Source organism: Salvia splendens, chromosome 3 (assembly GCF_004379255.2).
Source record: "Salvia splendens isolate huo1 chromosome 3, SspV2, whole genome shotgun sequence".
NCBI classification, from domain to species: domain Eukaryota; kingdom Viridiplantae; phylum Streptophyta; class Magnoliopsida; order Lamiales; family Lamiaceae; genus Salvia; species Salvia splendens.
In genome coordinates, this window is record NC_056034.1 from 19151414 (window position 1) to 19174831 (window position 23418).

Consider the following 23418-nt stretch of genomic DNA (forward strand, 5'->3'; position numbering starts at 1 on the left):
GAGTACTAGATATTTTTGGTGCATTACATTATTTTAGATATGAAATCACTTTTTAAAGCAAGCCCCCCTTATGATGTTTTATTTATCATTAATTATTCAATAATTTAAAATATAATAAGCTGAATAATTATTCATATGCAAAATCCGCGTCCCTGTCCTTACTGTGGTGGACTTGTATTGACTGCTCGCCCAGTACCCAAATGAGCTTCAAACTATTCGATTTCTTATTCGAATCTGTTATTTATGACAGCCGATCGACGCCGTCACACAAGTGCTGATGAAGTCCTTCTTATCGGCCTTTCACTCCAAACCAACCGCGCCACATGCCCGCATTCAAACCCAAAATGCTCATAAACCCACAGCGGCATTTCGTCAAACACTTGGCAGATGCATCAAAGCCCCTTCTCTCCCGCTCACTCGCATCCCATTCTTCAACAAACCCCCATCACTTCTACACCTCGCTCTTCTGCACTCTCATCCACCTCTTCCTCCGCTGCCGCCGCCTCTCCAAGGCCATAGCCGCTTTCTCCGCCATGAGGGATTACAAATTCACGCCGGAGCTCCCTCATTGGAACGCCCTCTTGCACCACTTCAACTGCGCCGGGTTAGTTCATCAGGTAATGCTTACGTATCAAGAAATGATCTTTTCTGGTGTAAGACCCAATGTGGCTACCAAGAACGTTGTCGTTCACTCTCGCTGTAAAGTTGGAGGTTTCGATAAAGCGCTTTCCTTTTCCAGAGATAACGAGGATTATAGGTTTATGAGTGATGTAGTTACTTATAATACTTTAATTTGGGGGTTTTGTAAATTCGGATATGTAGAAATGGGACTCGGGTTGGTGTCGGAGATGGTGAAAAGGGGTGTAAATTGTGATAGTTTCACTTGTAATATATTGATGAAAGGTTTTTGTGATAAGGGTTTGCTGGAAAAAGCTAAATTGGTTATGGACACCATGTGTAGTGGCTTAATTACAGATGGAACGGTTGTTCCTAGAGATGTTGTTGGCTTTAACACCTTCATAAATGGTTATTGCAAGGCTGGTGAGGTTAGTGTTGGTCTACAGTTGATTCGGCGCATGACGAAAGAGAGCTTGCTGCCTGATATTGTTACCTATAATACTTTGATAGATGGATTTTGTGAGATGGGAGATGTTGATTCTGCAAAGAGTCTCATGGACAAACTCTTAGAGTGTGATATATCTAAAGTCGTCGATGGAGAAAAATGTGGTGTTGTTACTGAAGTACGTCAGAGGCCAGATCATATTACATATACTAATTTGATTGGTGGATATGGCAAGCATCAGCAGATGGAAGAAGCATTGGCACTATATAAGGAAATGCTGGGAAAGGGAATCGAACCTGATGTAGTTACCTTCAGTTGTGTTGTAAACCTACTTCTTAAGACTGGGAGGTTTTCCGAGGCCAAGTACCTATTTCATGAGATGATAAGGGTAGGTGTGACCCCAAACCATGTTACCTACTCAAGTTTAGTTGATTTTCTGTTTAAACGTAGTGATGCAATGGCTGCATTTGGCTTGAAAAGTCAAATGGTAGTTCGTGGTATCACATTTGATGTGGTGGTGTTCACTACATTTATTGATGGTCTCATTAAGGCTGGGTGAGTTAGAGAAGCTGAGGATATGTTTCGGAATCTTTTGGATTCTAATATCGTGCCAAATTTCATCACATATACTGCATTGATTAATGGTCTCTGTAATATAGGTGACATGAAGGGTGTCGAATGTCTAATGCAGCAAATGAAGGCGCATAATGTATTGCCAAATGTGGTAACTTTTACATCTGCAATTAATGGCTACGTGAAATGCGGAATGCTTGAAGCAGCTATCGGTATACTACAAGATATGGTTTCCCATAACATTTTGCCGAATGCTTTCACCTATAGTTCCTTAATATATGGCTGTTTTAAGGCTGGTAGGAAAGAAATTGTTGAAGGTCTATATGAAGATATGAAAATGCGAGGGTTGAAGGATAACATTTTCATACTTAATGCTTTTATGAACAATCTTAAGGAGGGAAGGATTGAGGAGGCAGAAGCGTTGTTTAAAGATTCACTCTTTAAAAGATTGGTACCAGACCGTGTTAATTACACGACCCTGATGGATGGACTGTTCAAATCAGGAAAAGACTCCTCTGCTCTTGAGGTTACCGAGGAGATCACAGCTAAAAATATAGGGTTCGATATTATCTCCTATAATGTCTTACTTAATGGATTGCTTAAAGGTGGGCACTATGATATGCAATCTATTTACACTGGAATGCAGCAGTTTGGATTAACTCCAGATCATGCCACGTTTAACACTTTAATCAAGGCATATTGTAGAGAAGGGAAATTCGATCATTCTCTTCGACTCTTGGATGAAATGAAACTCCATGGATTAAAGCCTAATGCAATAACCTGTAACATTTTGGTAGAAGGGTTTTGCAAGGCTGGGAAAATTGATGAGGCAATGGATTTGTTAAAAGAGTTTTCTGTTGCAGGGTTACACCCAACAGAAATTATTCACAAAATTGTGCTTACAGCTGCTTCAGAGGCTAAAAGGGCAGATATCATCTTCAAGGTGCACAAAAAGCTTGTTGCTATGGGGCTTAATTTGAATCTAAATGTTTTTGGTAATCTAATAACTATTTTATGTGGGCTTAAGATGACTAGAAGAGCATCATCTGTGCTAGAGGAAATGAGTAAAGCTGGTTTCCATGCAGACACTGTCATTTACAATGCTATGATTCAAGGCCATTGCAAAAGCTCCCATTTACAGAAGGCTTCTGATGTGTACTCCCAGATGATAGCTGAAGGAGTTCCTCCAAATCTTGCAACATATAACATTCTTCTTGGTGGTTTTGCATCAGCTGCGTCGATGCATGAGGTAGCTAAGCTCCAGCTGGAGATGGAAGAAAAGGGGTTTGCTCCAAATGGTACCACATTCGACATTTTGATTTGTGCCCTTGGGAAGAGTGGGAATATGAAGGAATCAATAAGACTTTATTGTGAAATGATCACCAGAGGTTTCATTCCTCGAATCAGCACATACAACGTACTTGCTAATAATTTTGCCAAGATGGGAAAGATGAAACAAGCAATGGAGCTTTTGAATGAAATGCAAACTAGAGGGGTGCCCCCAAATTCCTCAACCTATGACATTCTTGTAACTGGATGGTGCGACCTATCTTATCACGAAAGATCTATGAAAAAATTGTGTGATGCTGAGGCAAGGAAGTTGTTTACTGAGATGAATGATAACGGTTTTGTTCCAAGTAAAACTACTATATGCAGACTGGGTCCTGTCCTTGCTAAGCTAGGCAAAGTGGCTGAAGCACAAAGACTATTAGATAGAATTTACAAGACAAAGATATAGTTTCTTAGTGTAATTGACAGGGATGAGAGAAGTAGTATAAGAGTGGGTCTGTCATCGTATAAACCTTTCCTCTATAAGGCTGGCAAAACAAGCATAAATAGCTTATAGGGAAGACAACAGTCTTTGTGGACTTGGAGCGGACTTCTCCTTGTACAAAACCCGAATCACCAGAAGGAGAGTAAGTCTTTCTTGTAGAATTAGTTTATAACATTATTACATATTGCATATTTTGGTTCATACATGTATATCCATTCATTTGGTTAGCATAGTCCTTTGTCAGGCACTCAGGCTGCAATATACTAGTAGTTGTTTACTAATTTTCAGAAACAAATGGAGTAGAATTCACTTGGCTCATCGGATACATTCTGTTGGTGAAACAAACTTTCTCATTCTAGGTTCTATCTGGACTGTATCACAATATCATTTTTCCTATCTGCCCAATTTTAATAACTTGGAGGCTGGAGCAAAGTTCTCCTTGTACAAAAACCCAAATCACCAGTAGGAGAGTAAGTCTTTCTTGTAGAATTAGTTTATTACATATGGCATATTTTGGTTCATACATGTATATCCATTCATTTGGCTAGCATAGTAATTTGTCAGGCTGCAATATAGTTTTTACTAATTTTCAGAAACAACTACTCCCTCCGTCCCGCTTTAGCAGTCCCAGTTACTTTTGAGCACTCCTTTAACTATTTATCATTTTTACAAAATGAGTGCTCAAAAGTAACTGGGCCTGCTAAAGTGGGACAGAGGGAGTACTAGTATTCGCTTGGCTCATCGGATACATTCTGTTGGTGAAACAAACTTTCTCATTCTAGGTTCTATCTGGACTGTATCAGAATATCATTTTCCATTCTGCCCAATTTGAATAACTTTGGGATTGTTGGTGGTGTCCTTTAATAATTCTTACACTTCTATATCTGGACTGTACGGATATATATTTTTTGTTTCTTTTAGCTTTTCCATATTGATCTTGTCTTGTATTCATGTCCTGTCAAAAACCTATAATATGGCCTTTTGTGATGTACTTTTCTTTTTATTCTCATTTTCAGGTACTATTTGGCATATCTTGTAACTGCTGACTCTCCATGGTGCTCCTTCACCCCATTTCATATTTTAAAGATGAGAAAAGCTGTGAAAAGCCATCTACCTCTTCAATTGTAAAGAACAGTGAGAAGAGTAGCAGCTTGTGCTTACAGATGGAGTTGCAGGAGGAGCATATGAATCCCAGATGATGTCTTTTCAGTGATCTGGTGATGGGCTAAATCATTGTGAAGTTAATGTAATTAGTGATAAGGCTAATAGCAAGCATATAGCTTACCAGCTTGTACACCCAGGTTGAAGCTGGAGCTCATTGGTCTCATATGGTAATGCAATCGTGGTGTTTCGAGAAATTCCAGTACAACTAAAATGGAATGAAGATTTTACTTGCTGTGGAATTACTTGATCAGGTAGAAGTGCTTGCTGATTTAGATATTCTCGGTGACGAAATACAAAGGTATCTTGACAAGAGCTTTATTCGTTTATGCTTAGCTATACATTTTTAACCCAACCTTTGAGTTGAATTCTTGAAAATGTGCAGTCCTTTAAATAGTAACCATATGATACTTATCATTTTTGCACTTCCACAAATCTAGGGATGGAACAAAATTCAGCATCATAAAACTGAGAAAATACAAGTCAGTTTGATGCCGCTTTCTCTGCTGAGAAAAAAACAATCAAAATTTGCTTCTCCTTCGCCAAATTTCCACTCCTTGAATCAGAAAGATACTGCCAGCGGTTCCTAGAGTCTGGCGGTGGGGAGTGGTCAGAATTTTTGGTGGCGTTACTCTTGCTGGTCATCTCCCTTATGTAGGTTTCTCATATAAACTGGTTGTTTTTATTTATTTGAGTTATTGATAGTGTGGGGACAATTCCCTATTTGAACGATATTTTAATTGATTTATAGTATCTTCATATCTTAATTGCTTTTCTTCTCCGGTTAATAGCATTGCCAAATTAATCTGTTTTGAATAGTCACAAATTCTGCTTAGTGGAGAAGAAGTGAAGCATCTTTGTTCAGCTAACCACACTAGAAGTTCAAGCTTAAACTATCATTTTGTACTCCCTCCGTCCCATAAAAGATGGCACACTTGGATAATGGCACGGGATTTTAGGAGATGTTGTTTTGTGTGTTGAGTAGAGTATATTTTATTAATGTGAGAGAACTTTTACCAAAAAAAAAAGAAATGTGACATCTTTTGTGGGATAAATTAAAAAGAAAAGTGTGACATTTATTATGGGACGGAGGAATACTATATATCAATAAGTCCGCAACCTAACTTGTAGGTTAAGCGAAGGGGCGTTTGATCACTGAACTCCGGCATGTCTGCTTATGAGTAGTTGTGCTAAAGCCTCTTGTGGTGAACACGAACACCTACTCTATCAAGCTTTATGAACGGGGCAGTACAGCGGCTCAGTGTCTGAGGACATGAATCCCGAGACCGAGTATGCTTACGCGAACAAAGCAACTGAATGTGAGATTCATACTGATTGGTTTTTCCATTACTGCATCATTATAAATTTTGTACTGTGTACGATCAGAGGAGCAGAAGGATTTTGGATAAACTTACACTTGAAAAAAGGGCTAATACTTGAAAATTACACTAATTATATGTCAATTTAGGTTTTTCCCACCAACTTTGAATGTGGTGGGAAAATATATGAACTTTTTGCGTGTAACCAATTTCTCATGATAAAGTAAAATTACAAAATTTAATTCTATGTGGCGTGTCTAGTGGTCATAATTTTAAATGACGTGGAGATGACATAACACAACTAATGTAAATGGTAGGTCAATGCATACAATTGATGTCGATTTGATGATTAATCTGGTAAACTTTTTATATGTAATTTATAATTTTAGTGTTTTTTTCGACGAAACAACATCATTTTGGTCTAATTATTTCGATATGCTATTCAAACCAAGACGACCTCGATTTGGACATTCCAGTATGTCACATCGGATTAAATTTAGGTGAAATTTATTTATGTAACCTACACTTTAAAAGTTCATTTATGTTTCACGTGCATTCAAAGTTAGGTGGTTAAAATCTAAATTCACATATAGTAAGCGTATTTTTGGCTATTAGCACTTCTAAATCTTTACTTAAAACCCATCTAACAAAATTTGAATTCTGGTACCTGTCCGAAAAATGTTCTATTTATGCATTTTATCTTCTTCATCAAATATTGTACCATACATAGCTGAAATTATGGATAATTAGGAGTGATGTCTAATTATGCATTGTCCATACACTTACGAATTTGCAAAAACTTGCAACTGCAAAAATACTTGATCAGGTAATGGAAGTAACCACATTAGTTTTGTGAAACTAAGCAAAATATAAAGTCCTAGCTAATTGTGAATAACTTAATACCATCCACTACGCGTCCCGCGCCGGGCTCTCGTCTCATCCTGGAGGGACGGGTCCTCCGCGGGACGCGTTGCAGCGACCATCCCGTCCCTAGCCCGCGCCCGTCTCATCGAGACACGGGACGCGCTGTCCCGCCACGCGCCAGCGACACGTGTCTCGTCCCCATGCGTGCGTGACGCCCACTCGCTGGCCCGCGAGTGGGCGTCGTCACTGATGACGCAATAATTCGTTTTTTTAAAAAAAATCGACTTTTAATAAATAAAAAAAAATTCAAACGGTAATATTACCGTTAAATTTTTATTTTCGTTTTTTAATTTTTTTTATATATCTTACTCTATAAATAATCCTATTTCATACTCATTTCAAACACAAACACACATCTATTCCTCTCAAATCCTCTCTATCACTCCAATTTCCATCTTCAATCAACTCAAACAAATGGATCATTTTGAGCAAATGCGTCAATTAATGGAACAATCACTCGAAGAAGATCGACGACGAGAGGCGGAGGAAGCCGCGCCACCCCCACGACGCTCCCGGAAGTACATCAATCGGAACCGGGAGGAAGCCGCCGCACGGTTAGTACGCGACTACTTCTGCGATAACCCGATTTGGGGAGATACCTACTTCCGTCGCCGTTTTCGCATGCGGAAACCGCTATTTCTCCACATAGCGAATACTTTGGCGGCCAGGGAAGAGTTCTACCGAGAAGGGTTCGACGCGGTCGGCCGTCCCAGCCACACGACGCTGCAGAAATGTACTGCAGCCATCCGGCAGCTTGCGACTGGACAAACGGCCGACATATTCGACGAATACCTGCACATCGGAGACACCACTGGGCGCATGTGCTTGCTCAACTTCTGCAGAGGCGTCCGGGCAGCCTTCAGTGACGAATTTCTCCGGAGGCCAACCACGGAGGATTGTCAGTTCCTCCTCAACCTGCACGAACAAGTGCACAGATTCCCCGGGATGCTTGGCAGTGTCAATTGCATGCACTGGCAATGGAAGAATTGCCCGGTGGCTTGGAGGGGGTCCTACACAAGCGGCCACAAAGGCACCCACCCAACCGTTGTACTCGAGGCCGTTGCCGACTACCGGCTTTGGATCTGGCACGCGTACTTCAGGGTTCCTGGCTCGAACAACGACGTAAACATGCTCCAACAGTCCGACCTCTTTACCGAAGTTTTGGATGGTAAAGCGCCGGCCATCAACTTCGTCGCCAACAACCGGCGGTATAAAATGGGGTACTATCTCGCCGACGGCATCTACCCGAAGTGGCCGACCTTCGTGAAGACGTGCGGCAGGCCTGCGAACCCAAAGCAGACTCTTTTTGCGCAGAAGCAGGAGGCTGCGCGCAAGGATGTGGAGAGGGCGTTCGGGGTTCTCCAAGCGCGCTTCAACATCATCAAAGCCCCGGCTCGTTCGTGGTTCATGGAGAGCATGGTCGACATCATGTATACGTGCATAATCTTGCACAACATGATTGTCCGAGACGAAGGACCCGATGCGGGAAATTGGTTCGACCCCGAATCCCCCGGAAGCTCAACCGCAAGTAGTCCGCCGCGAAGTGGAGCGCATCCTTCTATACAAGAACGGTTGGCTATTCGGGCAAGGACACGCGACTCTAGCGCCCACACCCAACTCCAAGAGGATCTAATTGAGCACATTTGGGAAAACTTTGGCGGAGCAGATTAAATTATGTCATTTTTATTTTTTTAGAATTTTAATTATGTCTTCGTTTTTTTTTATTTTAAGTTGTAATGTTGTTTTAATTTTAATAAAGTGTGTTTGTTTAAATTGAATTGGGTTGAAAAAAAAATTATAAATGAAATTGAATGAATAGTAATTAAGGGACGGTATAGAGACGGTTAAGGGATGGAGCGTTGCAGGTTCCGTCCCTTAGTTAACGGATGGATGAAAAAAGGACAGTGGGGCCCTCAGATAGTGCTCAAATAGTAATTAAGGGACGGTTTAAGAGACGGTATAGAGACAGCGTAGTGGATGGCCTATGTCTAAAGAACATCATGTCCTAGTCTAATTCCTTTTTTCGAAAGGCATTCCATCTCATTTTTTTCCCAATGCCGTCAACTTATTCTGATAATTATAAAATCAGCAAAGTTAACACTTCAACGTAACCACAGTAAAGACAAAATTTGATTGACAAGATATGTCCTTCAGCATTCGACCTACGATAATTGCCTTTTTCAATAGTATTCCCCCTATCTCTAAAAAAATACTCCTCTGTCCCAATTAAGGGAGCCCCTTCTTTGAAAGCACAAGATTTTATATAATTTTATTTTGTGTGTTAGACGAAAAGAATAAAATAAGAGAGATGGAATAAACTAGAAATAAAGATGTTTATATTTTTGGTAATGGGTCATCTTGAGTAGGACAAACTAAAAAGAAAAGTGAGTCATTTTCAATAGGACGGAGGAAGCTGAACATTTGAAATAACACGAGTTTTAATGCGATATGATGTATTTTTAAGGGCGAGGGAGTATTAAAGAGGAGGTGTAGACTCGCTTTCTTTCTTTTTCTATTTCATTATGGTTGAAATATTGGTAACTAATTACTCCACTATATAAGTATCCACACCAATCCTTCCTGGCACCAACGAAAACATGCAGGCGAACCAAAATAGAAAAATGACACTTGTAATCATTGGCATTGCAATGCTAATGCTTGTTGCAAGTAGTAGCTCCGACCCGGTTTGCCCGCCGGGTTACCCGACCCATGGAACCCCAGTGTCCGGGCTTGACGTGGACTTCATTCAGTTTGCACTGAATTTGGAGTTCTTGGAAGCTGAATTATTCATGTGGAGCGCCTTCGGGTACGGCCTAGATCACGCGGCACCGGAGCTCGTGAATGGCGGGCCCCCGCCTATCGCCCCGCAGAAAGCAAATCTCGACCCCCTTACCAGAAACATCACTGGAGAATTCGGCCTACAAGAAATCGGCCACGTCAGGTTATATAATACTACTATGATAGTAATGCTTAGAGAAATAAAAATGAATGCTAATTTGATAGTTGTGGTGGTGCTGGTGCAGGTCAATCATAAGGACGGTGGGTGGATTTCCAAGGCCTCTGCTGAATCTCAGCGCTGCCAACTTCGCAACGATAATGAACGAAGCCTTTGGTTACGAACTTGAGCCACCTTTCAACCCTTACCGCGACCCCCTCAGCTACATGTTGGGAGCTTACACGGTGCCCTACGTAGGCCTCTTGGGCTACGTTGGAGCCAACCCTTTCCTCACCGGATATTACTCCAAACGCGTATGTATAGATAGACTCAACAGCCATTTGATAGCACAGTTAAATTAACATGGCTTGTTTGAATGGTTGGTAGATAAGAGAGGCCCAGCTTTATATCTTTAAAGCTCATCTTATTCTAATTATCTTGTGTTATCTTAGCAAGTCTATCAAACAGATAATTTATATGTAGGTATCAAGTTAGCACATCTTACATACACAAGTTTTTCTTTCTTTTTTACTATAAATGATTAGTAGTATTTGATTGTGTGTGATGGGGACAGCTTGTGGCGGGGCTGTTGGGGGTGGAGGCGGGGCAGGACGCGGTGATCAGGGAGTATTTGTACGAGCGGGCGGGGGAGGTGGTGTGGCCTTACAATCACACGGTGGCGGAGTTCACCTGGCGGATTTCGGAGCTGAGAAACAGATTGGCTAAGTGTGGCGTGAAGGATGAAGGCATCATTGTGCCGGAGTGTATGGGGGCAGAGAATCAGACCGACACCAACCTGCTCTCGGCTGACCCCAACTCTCTCTCGTACAGCAGGACTCCGCCGGAGATACTGAGGATTGTTTATGGCACCGGCGACGAGCACCTTCCCGGCGGCTTCTTCCCCAGGGGAGGGAGGGGCAAGATAGCGACTCACTTCCTTCAACCCAAGCCATGGATCTAATATACTACTACTACTACTGCTGCTGTCATTCTGTCAACTGTATTTCCTCAATAAAAAAACTATATCAAATTTTACTTATGATTAATAAGCCAAGCAGGTTATGTAATAGGGATGTGGCTTGATGTATTGAACATGTGATTGGGATATTGACACATTAATATATTTAATTACAGTTATATTAGTACTCCATATGATAGTTCTATGTGGCCTGTGGGTGCGTAATTGTGGCCTTTTGTGTTACTCATGTGAAATACTACTATAAATTGCTATTAATTATTATGAAATGTGATCCAACGCAAAACTCTATATATTGTACAAACTATAAACTATGATCTGGACCGTTAGAAAATATCAACAGATGACAAAATAGCAGCAACAAAAAATGTCAATACAGTGTCAACAGTTGACGTTGTGTTGAGATTGTATTGGCATTGTGTTGAAAAGTTTGGAGTTTGTATTTGATTTTTATCACTACCATTATTATAGTACTTACTAATGACTATATTAATTTTGTAGTGATTAATGTTTTCTTCAAACAATTACTGACATAACTTTATTTTCTTAATTTGAGCCTTTTAGCTTCGAAATTTATTTCAACATTTAAATTTTGTAAGAATTCTTGTTCTTTAAAGGCAGTAAATGTTTAAAGAATATTAGTGGCACTAACATTAAATAGAAAGCCAAAAATAGTTTCTCAATTCTCTAAAAAGAAAAACTATTTCTAATTTTAAAATGTGAGAGGGAATGCCTCAAACTAGGAAAGGACTACAAGGTGGAGTACCTACCGGCTCTACTGCCAAGGCAAAACTAACAATCTAACACAGACTGAATATATAAATGAATGCGTGATGGTGATGTTTTTTTGCCCCTTCTTTTGAACATCATGGCATTTGAATTATAGCAAATGACAATGGATCAATTGACATAAAACTTAATTTATAAAATTAATAAATCAAAGCTTGAGCACCATTAGGAACGAAACTTTTTTCTTATATTGGTAAACATCAAATTATATTGTAGATTATATTCAATTTATGAAACTATAGTAAGTTCTTTTTTAAGTTGTGGAAAGAGGATTATGCAGATACATAAGATATAAAAATTAATTTTATTGTGGGAAAGGAGTTAAGGAAAGAAAGCATTATTCTATAAAGTAAATTAGATTCGATGGATACTCTAAACCCAATAAAAGCAGAGATGGCTTAGTTTAGTGGATAAGCGTATTACCCAATTCATTCATTCAATTAGGCCTTCCACAATAGCGCCTAGCGCACCGCTTAGCCGAGCGCCGGCGCTAGGCGGTGCGCTAGGCGATCTATTGCAACCGCCCAGCCATTTCCGGAATTAAAACCCGCCTAGCGCTCAGCGGTTCCGTGGCGCTAGGCGGTGCGCTCGGCGATCCGCTCGGCGCTATTGCAGCGTCCGGATCGCCTAGCGCACAGTCTAGCGCGAATTTGTTTTTTTCCAAAACACTATATATACGCGACAACGACGGAGGAGACGACGACAGAGCAGAGGAGTGAATTATTGTATTTTTTGTTAATTATTGTAATTTTTTAAAATTATTGTACTTTTTAAAATTTTAATAGTATTATTAATGTTTCCCGTATATGTCTCGTAAATTAAATTCCGTATATTGTGTGATTGTTAATTATTTCATTTTTATATAATTGTTATTAGTGACGTGGCTATTGATGTGGCTGGGCTATTTATGATGTGGCTAGGCTATGGCTGGGCTATTTATGATGTGGCAGGAAGATTTTTAGTGTTGATGATGTGGCAGGAGGAGTTTGTGGCTAGGCTATTGCTGGGCTATTCCTATTGTGGATGGCCTTAGAGCATCCACAATAGCGCCTAGCGCACCGCCTAGCCGAGCGTCGGCGCTAGGCGGTCTATTGCAGCCGCCCAGCGATTTTCGCAAAAAAAAACGCCTAGCGCTCGGCAGTTCCGTGGCGCTAGGCGATCTGCTAGGCGCTATTACAGCGTCCGGATCGCCTAGCGCACCGCCTAGCGCGAATTTTTAATTTTTTTTTTGTTTCCGAAACACTATATATACGCGACTTGCCCGTCATTTTCATTCGCACCACTTGTATTAACGAGTACTCTCTCTATCTTAATTTCTGTACAAGATCAACACCTAGAAATGAGTAACGCCAGTGGTAGTGGTGGGAGTGATGGGGATGCTGAGGAGTACGAGCGTATAATGAACGAAGCGCTAGAGGCCTATACGAACCGTGAGATTGATCAATGGATGCAGAGGGCCTTGCAGCCGGCGGTACCTCGACCTTGACCGGTGGTACACCGCCGAGCGGTGATTGATCATGATCACGTAGCTGCACATCAGCGCCTATACGAAGACTACTTCGCATTGGAGCCGCGGTTCAACGCCAACCTTTTCAGGCGCCGTTTTAGGATGCGCAGGTCCCTGTTTATGCGTATTGTTAACGGATTGGAGCAACGGTATCTGTATTTCCGCTTTAGGCACGATGCGTCTGGTAGACCCGGCCACACTCCTATTCAAAAGTGCACTGCGGCAATCCGGCAGTTGGCCTACGGAGGCGCTGCAGACATGTGGGACGAGTACCTCCACATCGGTGAGACGACTGCCCTGGAGTGTATGAAGTATTTCTGTCAGGGCGTGATTGAAATATTCGGTGATCAGTACCTTCGAAGCCCTACCCCCGATGACTGTCGGGATCTGCTGCGGATGCACGGGGAACAACATGGGTTCCCAGGGATGTATGCATTGGGAGTGGAAGAACTGCCCCGCCGCCTGGAAAGGGATGTACACTACCGGCTACAAGGGAAAGAATCTCACGATGATCCTCGAGGCCGTAGCTGATTACCGACTGTGGATTTGGCATGCGTATTTTGGGATAGCCGGTTCGAACAACGACCTCAACGTCCTCAACTCGTCGCCACTTTTCAACGAGCAGTGTCAGGGTGTCGGTTCGGCCATCAGTTTTGTCGCCAACGGCAACCGACATGATATGGGCTACTACTTGGCGGATGGGATATACCCAAACGGAGGCTCATATTCGACTCCAAAAGGATTTAATTGAAGAGTTATGAGCGCGGAGGACTGCACGGCAGTAGTTTTTTTTGTTAATTATGTAATTTTTTTTAATTAATGTACTTTTTAAATTTTAATAATATTATTGAATTTTCTCGTATATGTATCGTAAGTTAAATTGCGTATTTTGTGTGATTGTTAATTATTTGTTTTATATAATTTTGAGTGATGTGGCTATTGATGTGGCTGGGCTATTTATGATGTGGCTAGGCTATGGCTGGGCTATTTATGATGTGGCAGGAGGATTTTTAGTGTTGATGATGTGGCAGGAGGAGTTTGTGGCTAGGCTATGGCTGGGCTATTCCTATTGTGGATGGCCTTATCACCAAAAATAAAGTGAAATCCCACTAAATCAACTAGCTAATAATAGGCATACACGTTTCCTATTTGCCATGTCCATGACTAAATCTTGACTTTTAAGTTTTAAAGATGAATCAGAGTAATTAAAACAACTGGTCCTTCAATGTAGAAAAAATATCACATTGTTAAGATAAATTGTAGTCCTTCCGTCCTTATAATTGGTCAACAACCCGGAATGAGTTTTAAGAAATGTAATAAAAAATGAGTTTGAAAAAATTAGTGGCATATAGATTCTACTTTTATATATTAATTTTATAATAAAATGTGAGTGAAAATAAGTTAGTGGAATGTGAGGTCTATTATTAAAAATGATAAAAATGAAAGGTGATAAATTTTTTAGGACATACAAAAATTGAAATAAATGACAAATTTTAAAGGACGGATAGAGAAACAGTGGAAATTTGGTTATAAATTGCACGTTACACAGTATGATGACATGGCAAGAAAAATAGGTGAATAAATCAGTTTTAGGCTTTCTTCCTTTTTAAAAAGTTTTGTTTATTATGGGTTTAGCTTTTCTTATTTGACGTATTTACATGAAAAATTAAATTCTTTCAAGAAATTGCATTGGAGACAAAAAAAAAATTGAAAAAAACTTTGACGCGACTATTTTAATATTTAGAACTATAACAAAACATTTATTCGGAGAACTTTTTACTTCCCAAAAATGTCTATGTTTAGCCAAAGAGTGAACTACATGAACCATCCCTGACGTTTTCATTTGTTTCACTCCAGACCCCTGACGTTTAAAAATATCGTCACATGTCTCTGGCCTTTAACATAATCACATATCAGATATTTGTAGCCATTTTTCAGACTAAAAGACCCTTATGCCTTGAAGGGCATTTCAGTCATCTTGCCCTCTGTTGCAGGCCTACTCTGCAGGGAGGCTGCACTTTTGCAGAAATTAGATTGTCAATTCAAATTTGATGTTTCCCAATATTGTGTTCTTGCATCTATATTTTAAATGTTTGAACTACCCTTTTTGTGAAAATTACCACCGATCTTCCCATGATTCACAAATGAAATTTCCCATTGTTTCCCAACTCAGATTTGATTATTATTAATATTATTATTACCACCGATCTTCCCACCTTCTGCTAACACGTATACCTTCTCTTTAGTTGACAGCGGCAGGACCGTTACTTGAAGCTAACAGACAAACTGCATTCTTTTCTTGGAGATCCAAACTTTATCTTTTAGAGCTTCGAAACTTGTATAATGGCGTTCGCCACTTTCATTTTTCAATTCTAATTAATTCTTTAAATGTTGCATGCCATTTTTATCCTCCATCACTTAAATACATGTATTTAAATTTATTATTTTGTAAAGTATAGTTTAAACTCTCATCGTCAATACCATTTTGAAACTTTTAACAGAGTTTATTGCAATTGGAGTTTGTACCGTTGTAGAACTTGGAATTATGTTTAATTATGATACTTTCGATCTATATTAATTAAAACCAAAATAAATGAAATACAATCATTTTCCAAAATCTATAAATCATAACACATGCCAAAATTCATCATAAGCATTGTTCAGAACTGAGCAGAGAGCCTCATCCTGCTCAACAACTGCAAGATGTCTACTGAGTACTACTAACAGAAGTAGAAATGGCAAGCAAAGAGGAGTACATAATCTGGTAAAAATGATCACATCTAAATCTAAGTCAAATTTCATCTCACGAAAGTAAAATTGACCTTCCTCTTGGGGACCGCCATCAGCTCCATAGCTCCGCCGAAAAAGGGCGAATCGATAAAATGAGATCCCCTATTATTTTCAAGTGGCGGCAATGTGATACGGAAATGGTGGTTGATGGCGGTGGCCAACGGCGCAGGTTGAGCCAATGAGTGGGCCAGACGCCCGAAGCCTGTGTTCGCTTTTCTGCCGGTGTATCTTAGCATCGAAATGGACAGTAAAATTGTTTGGAAACTACCCTTAGAGTGAAGAGTGAACTACCCTTAGTGATCATGACGGCTGACGGCTGACGCACGTCAAATCAAAGCCAAGTTGCAGACTGCCACTGCAGAACGCAATGTGATATGACCGTAATGCCCTTTTAGGGATGAAGGGTAATTTAGTCTGAAAAAACCTGATACGTGATTATATTAAAAGCCAGAGACTTGTGGCGATATTTTTAAACGTCAGGGGTTTGGTGTGAAACAAATGGAAACGTCAGGGATGGTTTATGTAGTTCACTCTTAGCCAAATGATATACGGAGTACTTTTTTAATAGCAAATATATGTACATATATTTGTTTATGTTTCAGTCAAACACACTGATTGTATTTATTTAGTACTTCCTCTTTGATGAATTTCTTTTTTGGTATTGAATTTTGGAAATTGATGTATTAAAGGTTAAAATGGATAAAGTAAAGTATTATGTCCTTCAAAATTAAAATGATATATTTTTTTTACATGTGTTTTAAAAAAATGATACTCCAACAACACGTTCAGAAAAGGAAATGGTCATTTTAACTGGGATAGAAAGAGTAAAAGAGAGCAAAACTAAGAAAGAAGAAGAGAAATTAAAATATAAGAAAGAAAAAAATTTCTAAGACTTAGAAAACTTAATTTTCTACGAGAGAAAAGCAGCGCTACGTTCACCAAGAGATTTCCTAGCTTTCTCTATAGAACGATTGTACCGAGGAATTATTCCTGCATCGGATCAGAATACACGTGGACCTCGATAGTAGTGCATTCAACTTGCAGGACACAATCGTAGAAGAAAATAACACAACAAGTAAGATTTAGTTCCGTTGTGTATTACGTGCTCAACTTATAATATAATTATGAATCTAGATTTGTTATTCTTGTCTGCAATTTCCGCTGCGATCATTAGATGAATACAAGAATTCCTAACAGGGGTATCAGAGCCCAGGGCTCGATTCATAATAAGTTTGTTTGCTAATTACTTGTGGATTAACTGTGTTCATGTAATTGAAAATTTTCTGAAAATAAATTTTAACTACATCGGGTTTTTTCTATTTTTGTTTTAGAATGAAACTTAGATTCCGTGTTTGTACTGAACTTTTTTTTATTCCGTGTTTGGGAGAGACGCATGACCCTTATGCGTCTCCTTTTAATGAAACGCATGACGATTATGCGTCTGTGTGAGAGACGCATGAGGGACATGCGTCTCTCAATTTTTTCGAATTGTGAGATTGCAAGTGGCAATACACCCGACCGGGTGATTTGCACAAAGACGCATAATCGTCATGTGTTTCATTAAAAGGAGACGCATGAGGGTCATGCGTCTCTCCCAAACACGGAATAAAAAAAAAAAAGTTCAGTGCAAACACGAAATCTAAGTTTCATTCTAGAAAAAAAAAAAAAGAAAAAACCCTAACTACATCCCTTTTCGGATTCAAAGTTTCAATCCGAAAATCTCTGCACTGATTTATGAGAAATTAGATTTCAATTAAAATTTACGTAAACCTTTCTTAAAACCAAAATGGGTTTCGGATTTTATAATGTTTGAAAAGGTTTTAATTTGATTTTGAAATCAAAACGTGTTTTTGAACCAAAATGGGTTTCGGTTTTTTAAAGAAAATTATGGATTTTAGAAATCCACCTATCTCCATCAAATTCACTGGGTATTGAATCGACGGCGAAGGCGTGTACTGCGAGGTGCAGAGAAAGCATGGCGCTTGGCGTCAGATGAAGCACGAGGCTCTACCCATCATTTGGACGAGTCTGGCCGTGCTTTTCTCATTCCCGACGCTGCTCCGTCGGTTGATCTCTGTTTCACGGAGAGTAGGAGGCGGTAGCTGTTTGTCGTCTTGACTCTTGGAGAAGAAGATGAGTAAAGGCAGTGGAGAGCTGTGATTGGGTTACACTTACTTTGGAAATTGGGCTTTGCAAATTTACTTTTAAAACTGGGCCTAGATTTAAACAAATAGTTGGGCCCAAAATTTTTTATCCATACGTAGCTTAATAACTTAATAATTGCAGTTACATAAAATAATTCATTAGTTAGACTAGTGAACTATAGTTTCAGTTATTTATTTATAATTAGATTGATAAATTTATTTCTATATTAATTTTGAATTAATATAATTTAAATATCCACATTTAGTTAGAAAATAAAATTTAATTTTATTTGTTGAGCATTATTTGATATCCTATGTGATAAGCATGTTATTTGATTTATGCTCATTTTATTTAACTATAGTAGTTAGAGACCGTTTTATTGTCTGGGTAGGCGGTGCCCAGTATGTGTAGTCCGTGTTATACTATGTCTAGGTATGCGGCGCCCAGTATTTGTAGTCCGTATTATACTATGTCTGGGTAGGCGGCGCCCAGTAATTGTTTGAAATTTAATACTAGATATTATATTTACAAAACTAGTATCACACTTTTCCCCATAAAATATAAGTCTTGTTTTTTGAAACAAACGCATCGTCCATCATAATTGTTTGATGTTCCTAACCTTTTCGACCATGAGTTTTACGCCACAGTGTTTACTCTAAATCTACAAGGCCTGGGCTCATTCATAGATGCATGGTTGGCATCGTGTGATGGGGTTGACTTACTTAAATAGTTTAGTGACGCCAAAGCCGCCTAAATAGTTTATGGATGCATATTAATTAGATTAATAAACCAAGAATTGCAAAATAGTTGTTGCAATTGGCTTGGAGGCCTACCTTGTGATATTATTGTAGTGATCAGCCAAAGCAGGGGCTGCAATAATATAGACTTGGATCTTGGACCACTAAAATTTATATTTGATATAAATTCGTATTTTATGTTTAGGGGACATAATATATGTTAAAATTAGTGGGAGCTAATCAATACAATAAACCTTTTGTTTGATTAGTGATACAAATGTGATCTTTATATGCTTTTCTGATTTGCTTTCATTTTATTTTCTGTTCACATAAAATGTCAAACTTGGTTTACAAAGGTTTGATGGAAACAAACAAGTTGACTGGGTCAAATTTCACTGATTAGCTCCGTTGTTTACGCTTGGTGCTAAGGTATGACAAGGTTGAGTATATCTTGGACAAACCAATCGGTGTCATCCTCGATAAGGAATCTCTTAAGTTTGTTACGTTTGAAGTTGAAGCTCATCAGAAACACATTGATAATGCTTCTGATTCTCAGTGTGTCATGTTGTCATCTATGAGTTTGGAACTGCAAGGACAACATGAACACATGTTTCCATATGAAATGCTTAAGCACTTGGAGAGTTTGTATGCTTCACAAGCTCAAACTATGGAGTATGAGATACTTCACTATCTCTTCAAGTGCAAGCTTCATGATGGAAGCAAGGTTTCTGAGCATGTGCTGAAAATGATTGGTTTGATTGAGAGGTTAGCATCGATTGGAACGGTGCTCCACGCAAATGTCTCAACAAATCTAATTTTGCAGTCTCTTCCTAGTAGTTTTGAGAATTTCATTGTGAATTTCAACATGAACAACACGAAGGTTGGGCTGCCAGAGCTGCACAATAGACTTAAGACTTATGAGTCTTCCACTGCTAAGGTAAAATCTGTGCTCATGGTGAGCTCTTCTGCGAAGTCTTCGAAATGGAAGAATAAGCAGCAACAGAAGAAGAAAGCATCTAAGGATGTTGTTCTAAAGCCTAAGAGTGGAGGGGCCAAGAAAAAGTCGAAATTATCAAAGGATGAGTGTCTTTTCTGTCATGAGAAGGGACACTGGAAGAGAGACTACCCAAAATTCAAGGCACAAGGTGCAGAAAGTGGGAGCTCAGGTATGTTTGTCATTGAGATAAATATGTCTATGAATAATTCACAATCTTGGGTATTATATACAGGTTGTGGCTCACACATTTGTAATAATGTGCAGGGTCTAAGTGATTGCAGGAAAGTGAGACCTGAGGAAGTTGATTTGCGTGTTGGAAATGGAGCAAGAGTTGCTGTCGAACGCGTGGGAACATATAGATTAGATCTTCCCTCAGGACATAGACTAGATTTACAAAATTGTTATTTTGTTCCAGTTATTTCAAAGAATATTATTTCCATTCCGATGTTAGACATTGAAGGTTTTTCCTTCCATGTTGCAAACGACAGATGCTCATTTTCTTTTAATTGATTGTTTTACGGAAATGCCACTCTTGAAAATGGATTATATATGCTTGAATACAAACGAAATATTCTCAATGTGCAAAACAAAAGACCTAAGCTAAGTAATACGAATAATGCAACTTATCTTTGGCATTGCAGACTTGGTCATATTAATGAGAAAAGAATAGCAAGATTGAGAAAGTTAGACTATCTCACTTCATTTGATTTAGAATCCTATGGAGCTTGTGAATTCTGTCTCAAAGGAAAAATGACAAGTAAACCATTTTCTGGGAAAGGGGTGCGTGCCAAAGATTTGCTAAAGTTGATTCACACAGATGTGTGTGGACCGTTTCCAACTCAAGCAAGAGGTGGTTATTTGTACTTCATAACTTTTACTGATGATTTATCAAGGTATGGATATGTGTATCTTATGAAAAATAAATCTGAGGCCTTCGATAAATTTAAAGAGTTTAAGTGTTAAGTTGAGAAACAACATGGGAAAAGTATCAAGACTCTTCGATCAGATCGAGGAGGGGAATACTTGAGCCGATAATTTCTTGATTGCTTGAAGTCACATGGAATCCAGTTGGATTGGACACCTCCTGGTACACCTCAAATGAATGAAGTATCTGAAAGGAGAAATCGAACATTATTAGATATGGTTCGATCCATGATGAGCTTCGCCAGTCTTCCTTTATTCCTATGGGGTCATGCCTTACTAACGGTTATTAACATTCTAAATAGGGTTCCTTCAAAATTAGTCGAGAAAACACCATATGAGTTATGGTGTGGCAAGAAAGCAAGTCTTAACCGTATCCGAACCTGGGGTTGTCCATCTTTTGTTAAGAAAATGATGACTGATAAATTGAAAACTAAAAGTGAGAAATGTTATTTTGTGGGATATCCTAAAGAAACTAAAGGGTACGATTTCTACTGTCCTGAAAATCACAAGGTGATAACATCAAGGAATGTGACGTTCCTTGAAGACAGTTATGTCTGCAAGGAACAAGGTCAAAATACAGTAGATCTTGAAGAAATTCAAGAACGACAAGTTAACAATGAGGATGAGGTATTATCCACTGGATTGGACAATAACTCAGTGGGAGTTTTTGATGATCTATTGGGAGGGGAAATTACTCTTAGAGATGACCTTAGAGAGACTCTCGAAGGACCACCTCAAGACAATGAGATGCATCAAAGACAAGATGATACAATAGTTGCATCACATCTACCTCAAGCAGATCATAGTGATATTCCTGAACCTTCTCACATACAGAATGAACAGCCTGAACCAGAGCAAAACCAACTCAATAGTAGGGCTGCCAAATCGGGTACCCGTGGGTACCCGACCCGAAATTTTCGGATACACGACCCTGAAAAACCCAAAATTTGCTACCCGATACCCGATCCGAAAATGATTTCGAGTACCCAGATACCCGATTCGGGTATCCAGTCCCGAAAAATCGGGTACCCGATCCTGATTTTAAAAATATTCTTTATTTTTTTCATATTTTTGAAGGGCACTTCAGCTTGAAGCTGCCGCGAGCAAAAACTACCCACGATTTCGGGTCCCCTTTTGAAGAGGAATCTCGATTTTCCAGCTCGAATTGAAGCAGGGTGAGTGCATTAGTGTATTGATTTTGGCTAAAGATTGAATCTTTAGCTGAAAAAGGACTGACACATGTCGGATTTGAAGGGGTTGATGGAGCCGGAGAAGTGGGATTCCAAGTCCAGAATGGAGGATTATGAAGTCATCGAGCAGATTGAAAGAGGTGCTTTTGGAGCTGCGTTTCTCGTGCTCCACAAGACCGAGAAAGATAAAGTAAGAACTTTGTGTTTTCAGCTGCGTTTATGACTTTGCATGCATAATGTAGATTTTTCACTTCTTGTTCTTCATTTTGTGTATGAGAGAAGGGCATGTTTACTTAGGCTCATGAACCTAGTAGAGGATACATCTTTCTTGACTTGTTGTTCTTGATTTTGTCCCTGTATGTGTGTGTATCTGTTTAGAGAGAGAGGAGAGAGGGAGAAGAGCATGTTTATCTGGGCTAATTAGGATCATATTTCTATGAGGAGGTGACTAAATGTGCCGAAATTCTTGAGGAAATTTAATTCTGTTTGCAAACTCATCTTAAGCATTGGAATTTTTCTGTTTGCTTCAGAAAATATGCAAGTGGCTGACCTTTTGTTAGCTATCAACTATCTGCATTCTATAATGAATTGACAAATTAAATAAAACATTAGTAAAATTATATATATTTTTCGGGTTTTCGGGTATTACCCGATCGGGTATCGGGTAACCCGATACCCGAAAATCCCAATAACCCAATGCCCGATCCCGGCCCGAAACCCAATTTTTCGGGTATCGGGTATCCAATTACCCGATTTTTTCGGGTTCGGGTATCGAGTATCCAATACCCGATATCCATTTTGACAGCCCTACTCAATAGGCCTAGAAGGATTCGTCGTGCACCTGAGAGACTGAATCTAATGGTTGAGAACCAAGATGATGAAGTTGATTTAGATGATGATGAGCCTAAGACCTATACTGATGCGGTGTCAGACACCGATCGAGAGAAGTGGCTTGAAGCCTTGATATCTGAAATGGACTCGGTGTACTTCAACTTAGTTTGGGAACTAGTTGACTTGCCAAATGGGGTTTACCCCATAGGTTGCAAATGGATCTTCAAAAAGAAGAGAGATGCAGATGGCAAAGTACAAACCTACAAGGCTAGGTTAGTGGCAAAGGGTTATAGTCAGCGCGAAGGCATTGACTATGATGAAACCTTTTCGCCAGTTGCTAAGATCAAGTCCATTAGGATATTACTTGCAATTACTGCATACTACAATTTTGACATTTGACAAATGGATGTCAAAACCGCATTTCTCAATGGAGAATTAGAAGGCGATGTCTATATGACACAGCCTAAAGGTTTTGTATCGAAAGAAAGGCCGAATGCAGTATGCAAGCTAAAGAAGTCTATCTATGGCCTTAAGCAAGCTTCGAGGAGTTGGAATATTTGTTTTGACAGAACAATCAAATCGTTTGGTTTTGTCAGAAGCAAAGATGGCCCATGTGTTTATAGTAAACGTGAGAATGGTAACGTTGTCTTCCTTATCATATATGTTGATGACATCTTGATTATGGGAAGCGATCGTTCCATGATGCAATCCGTGAAAGAGTGGTTGTCTAGTTCCTTTATGATGAAGGATCTAGGTGATGCTTCCTATATCCTTGGAATTAAG

At 39.4% G+C, this 23418-nt stretch overlaps 1 protein-coding gene and 1 pseudogene across 1 annotated transcript; both read left to right on the forward strand.

The window, feature by feature from the left end:
• Positions 1 to 156: 156 nt before the first annotated feature.
• On the forward strand, positions 157 to 5338 carry LOC121795365 (annotated as a pseudogene).
• Positions 5339 to 9348: 4010 nt separating this feature from the next.
• LOC121794527 (desiccation-related protein PCC13-62-like) lies at positions 9349 to 10892 on the forward strand. The gene is made up of 3 exons (XM_042192724.1): positions 9349 to 9755; positions 9838 to 10063; positions 10324 to 10892. The coding sequence occupies exons 1-3, from the start codon at positions 9412 to 9414 to the stop codon at positions 10708 to 10710; spliced, it is 957 nt and encodes a 318-aa protein (XP_042048658.1). The 5' UTR covers positions 9349 to 9411; the 3' UTR covers positions 10711 to 10892.
• The last annotated feature ends 12526 nt before the right edge of the window (positions 10893 to 23418 follow it).

What these genes read in the sequence shown, in the direction of transcription:
- LOC121794527 (XM_042192724.1), top strand. Translation starts at nt 9,412, where the DNA reads ATGCAGGCGAACCAAAATAGAAAAATGACACTTGTAATCATTGGCATT. An exon ending in CAAGAAATCGGCCACGTCAG is followed by an intron (nt 9,756 to 9,837) that starts GTTATATAATAC and finishes GTGCTGGTGCAG; the next exon opens with GTCAATCATAAGGACGGTGG. An exon ending in CCGGATATTACTCCAAACGC is followed by an intron (nt 10,064 to 10,323) that starts GTATGTATAGAT and finishes TGATGGGGACAG; the next exon opens with CTTGTGGCGGGGCTGTTGGG.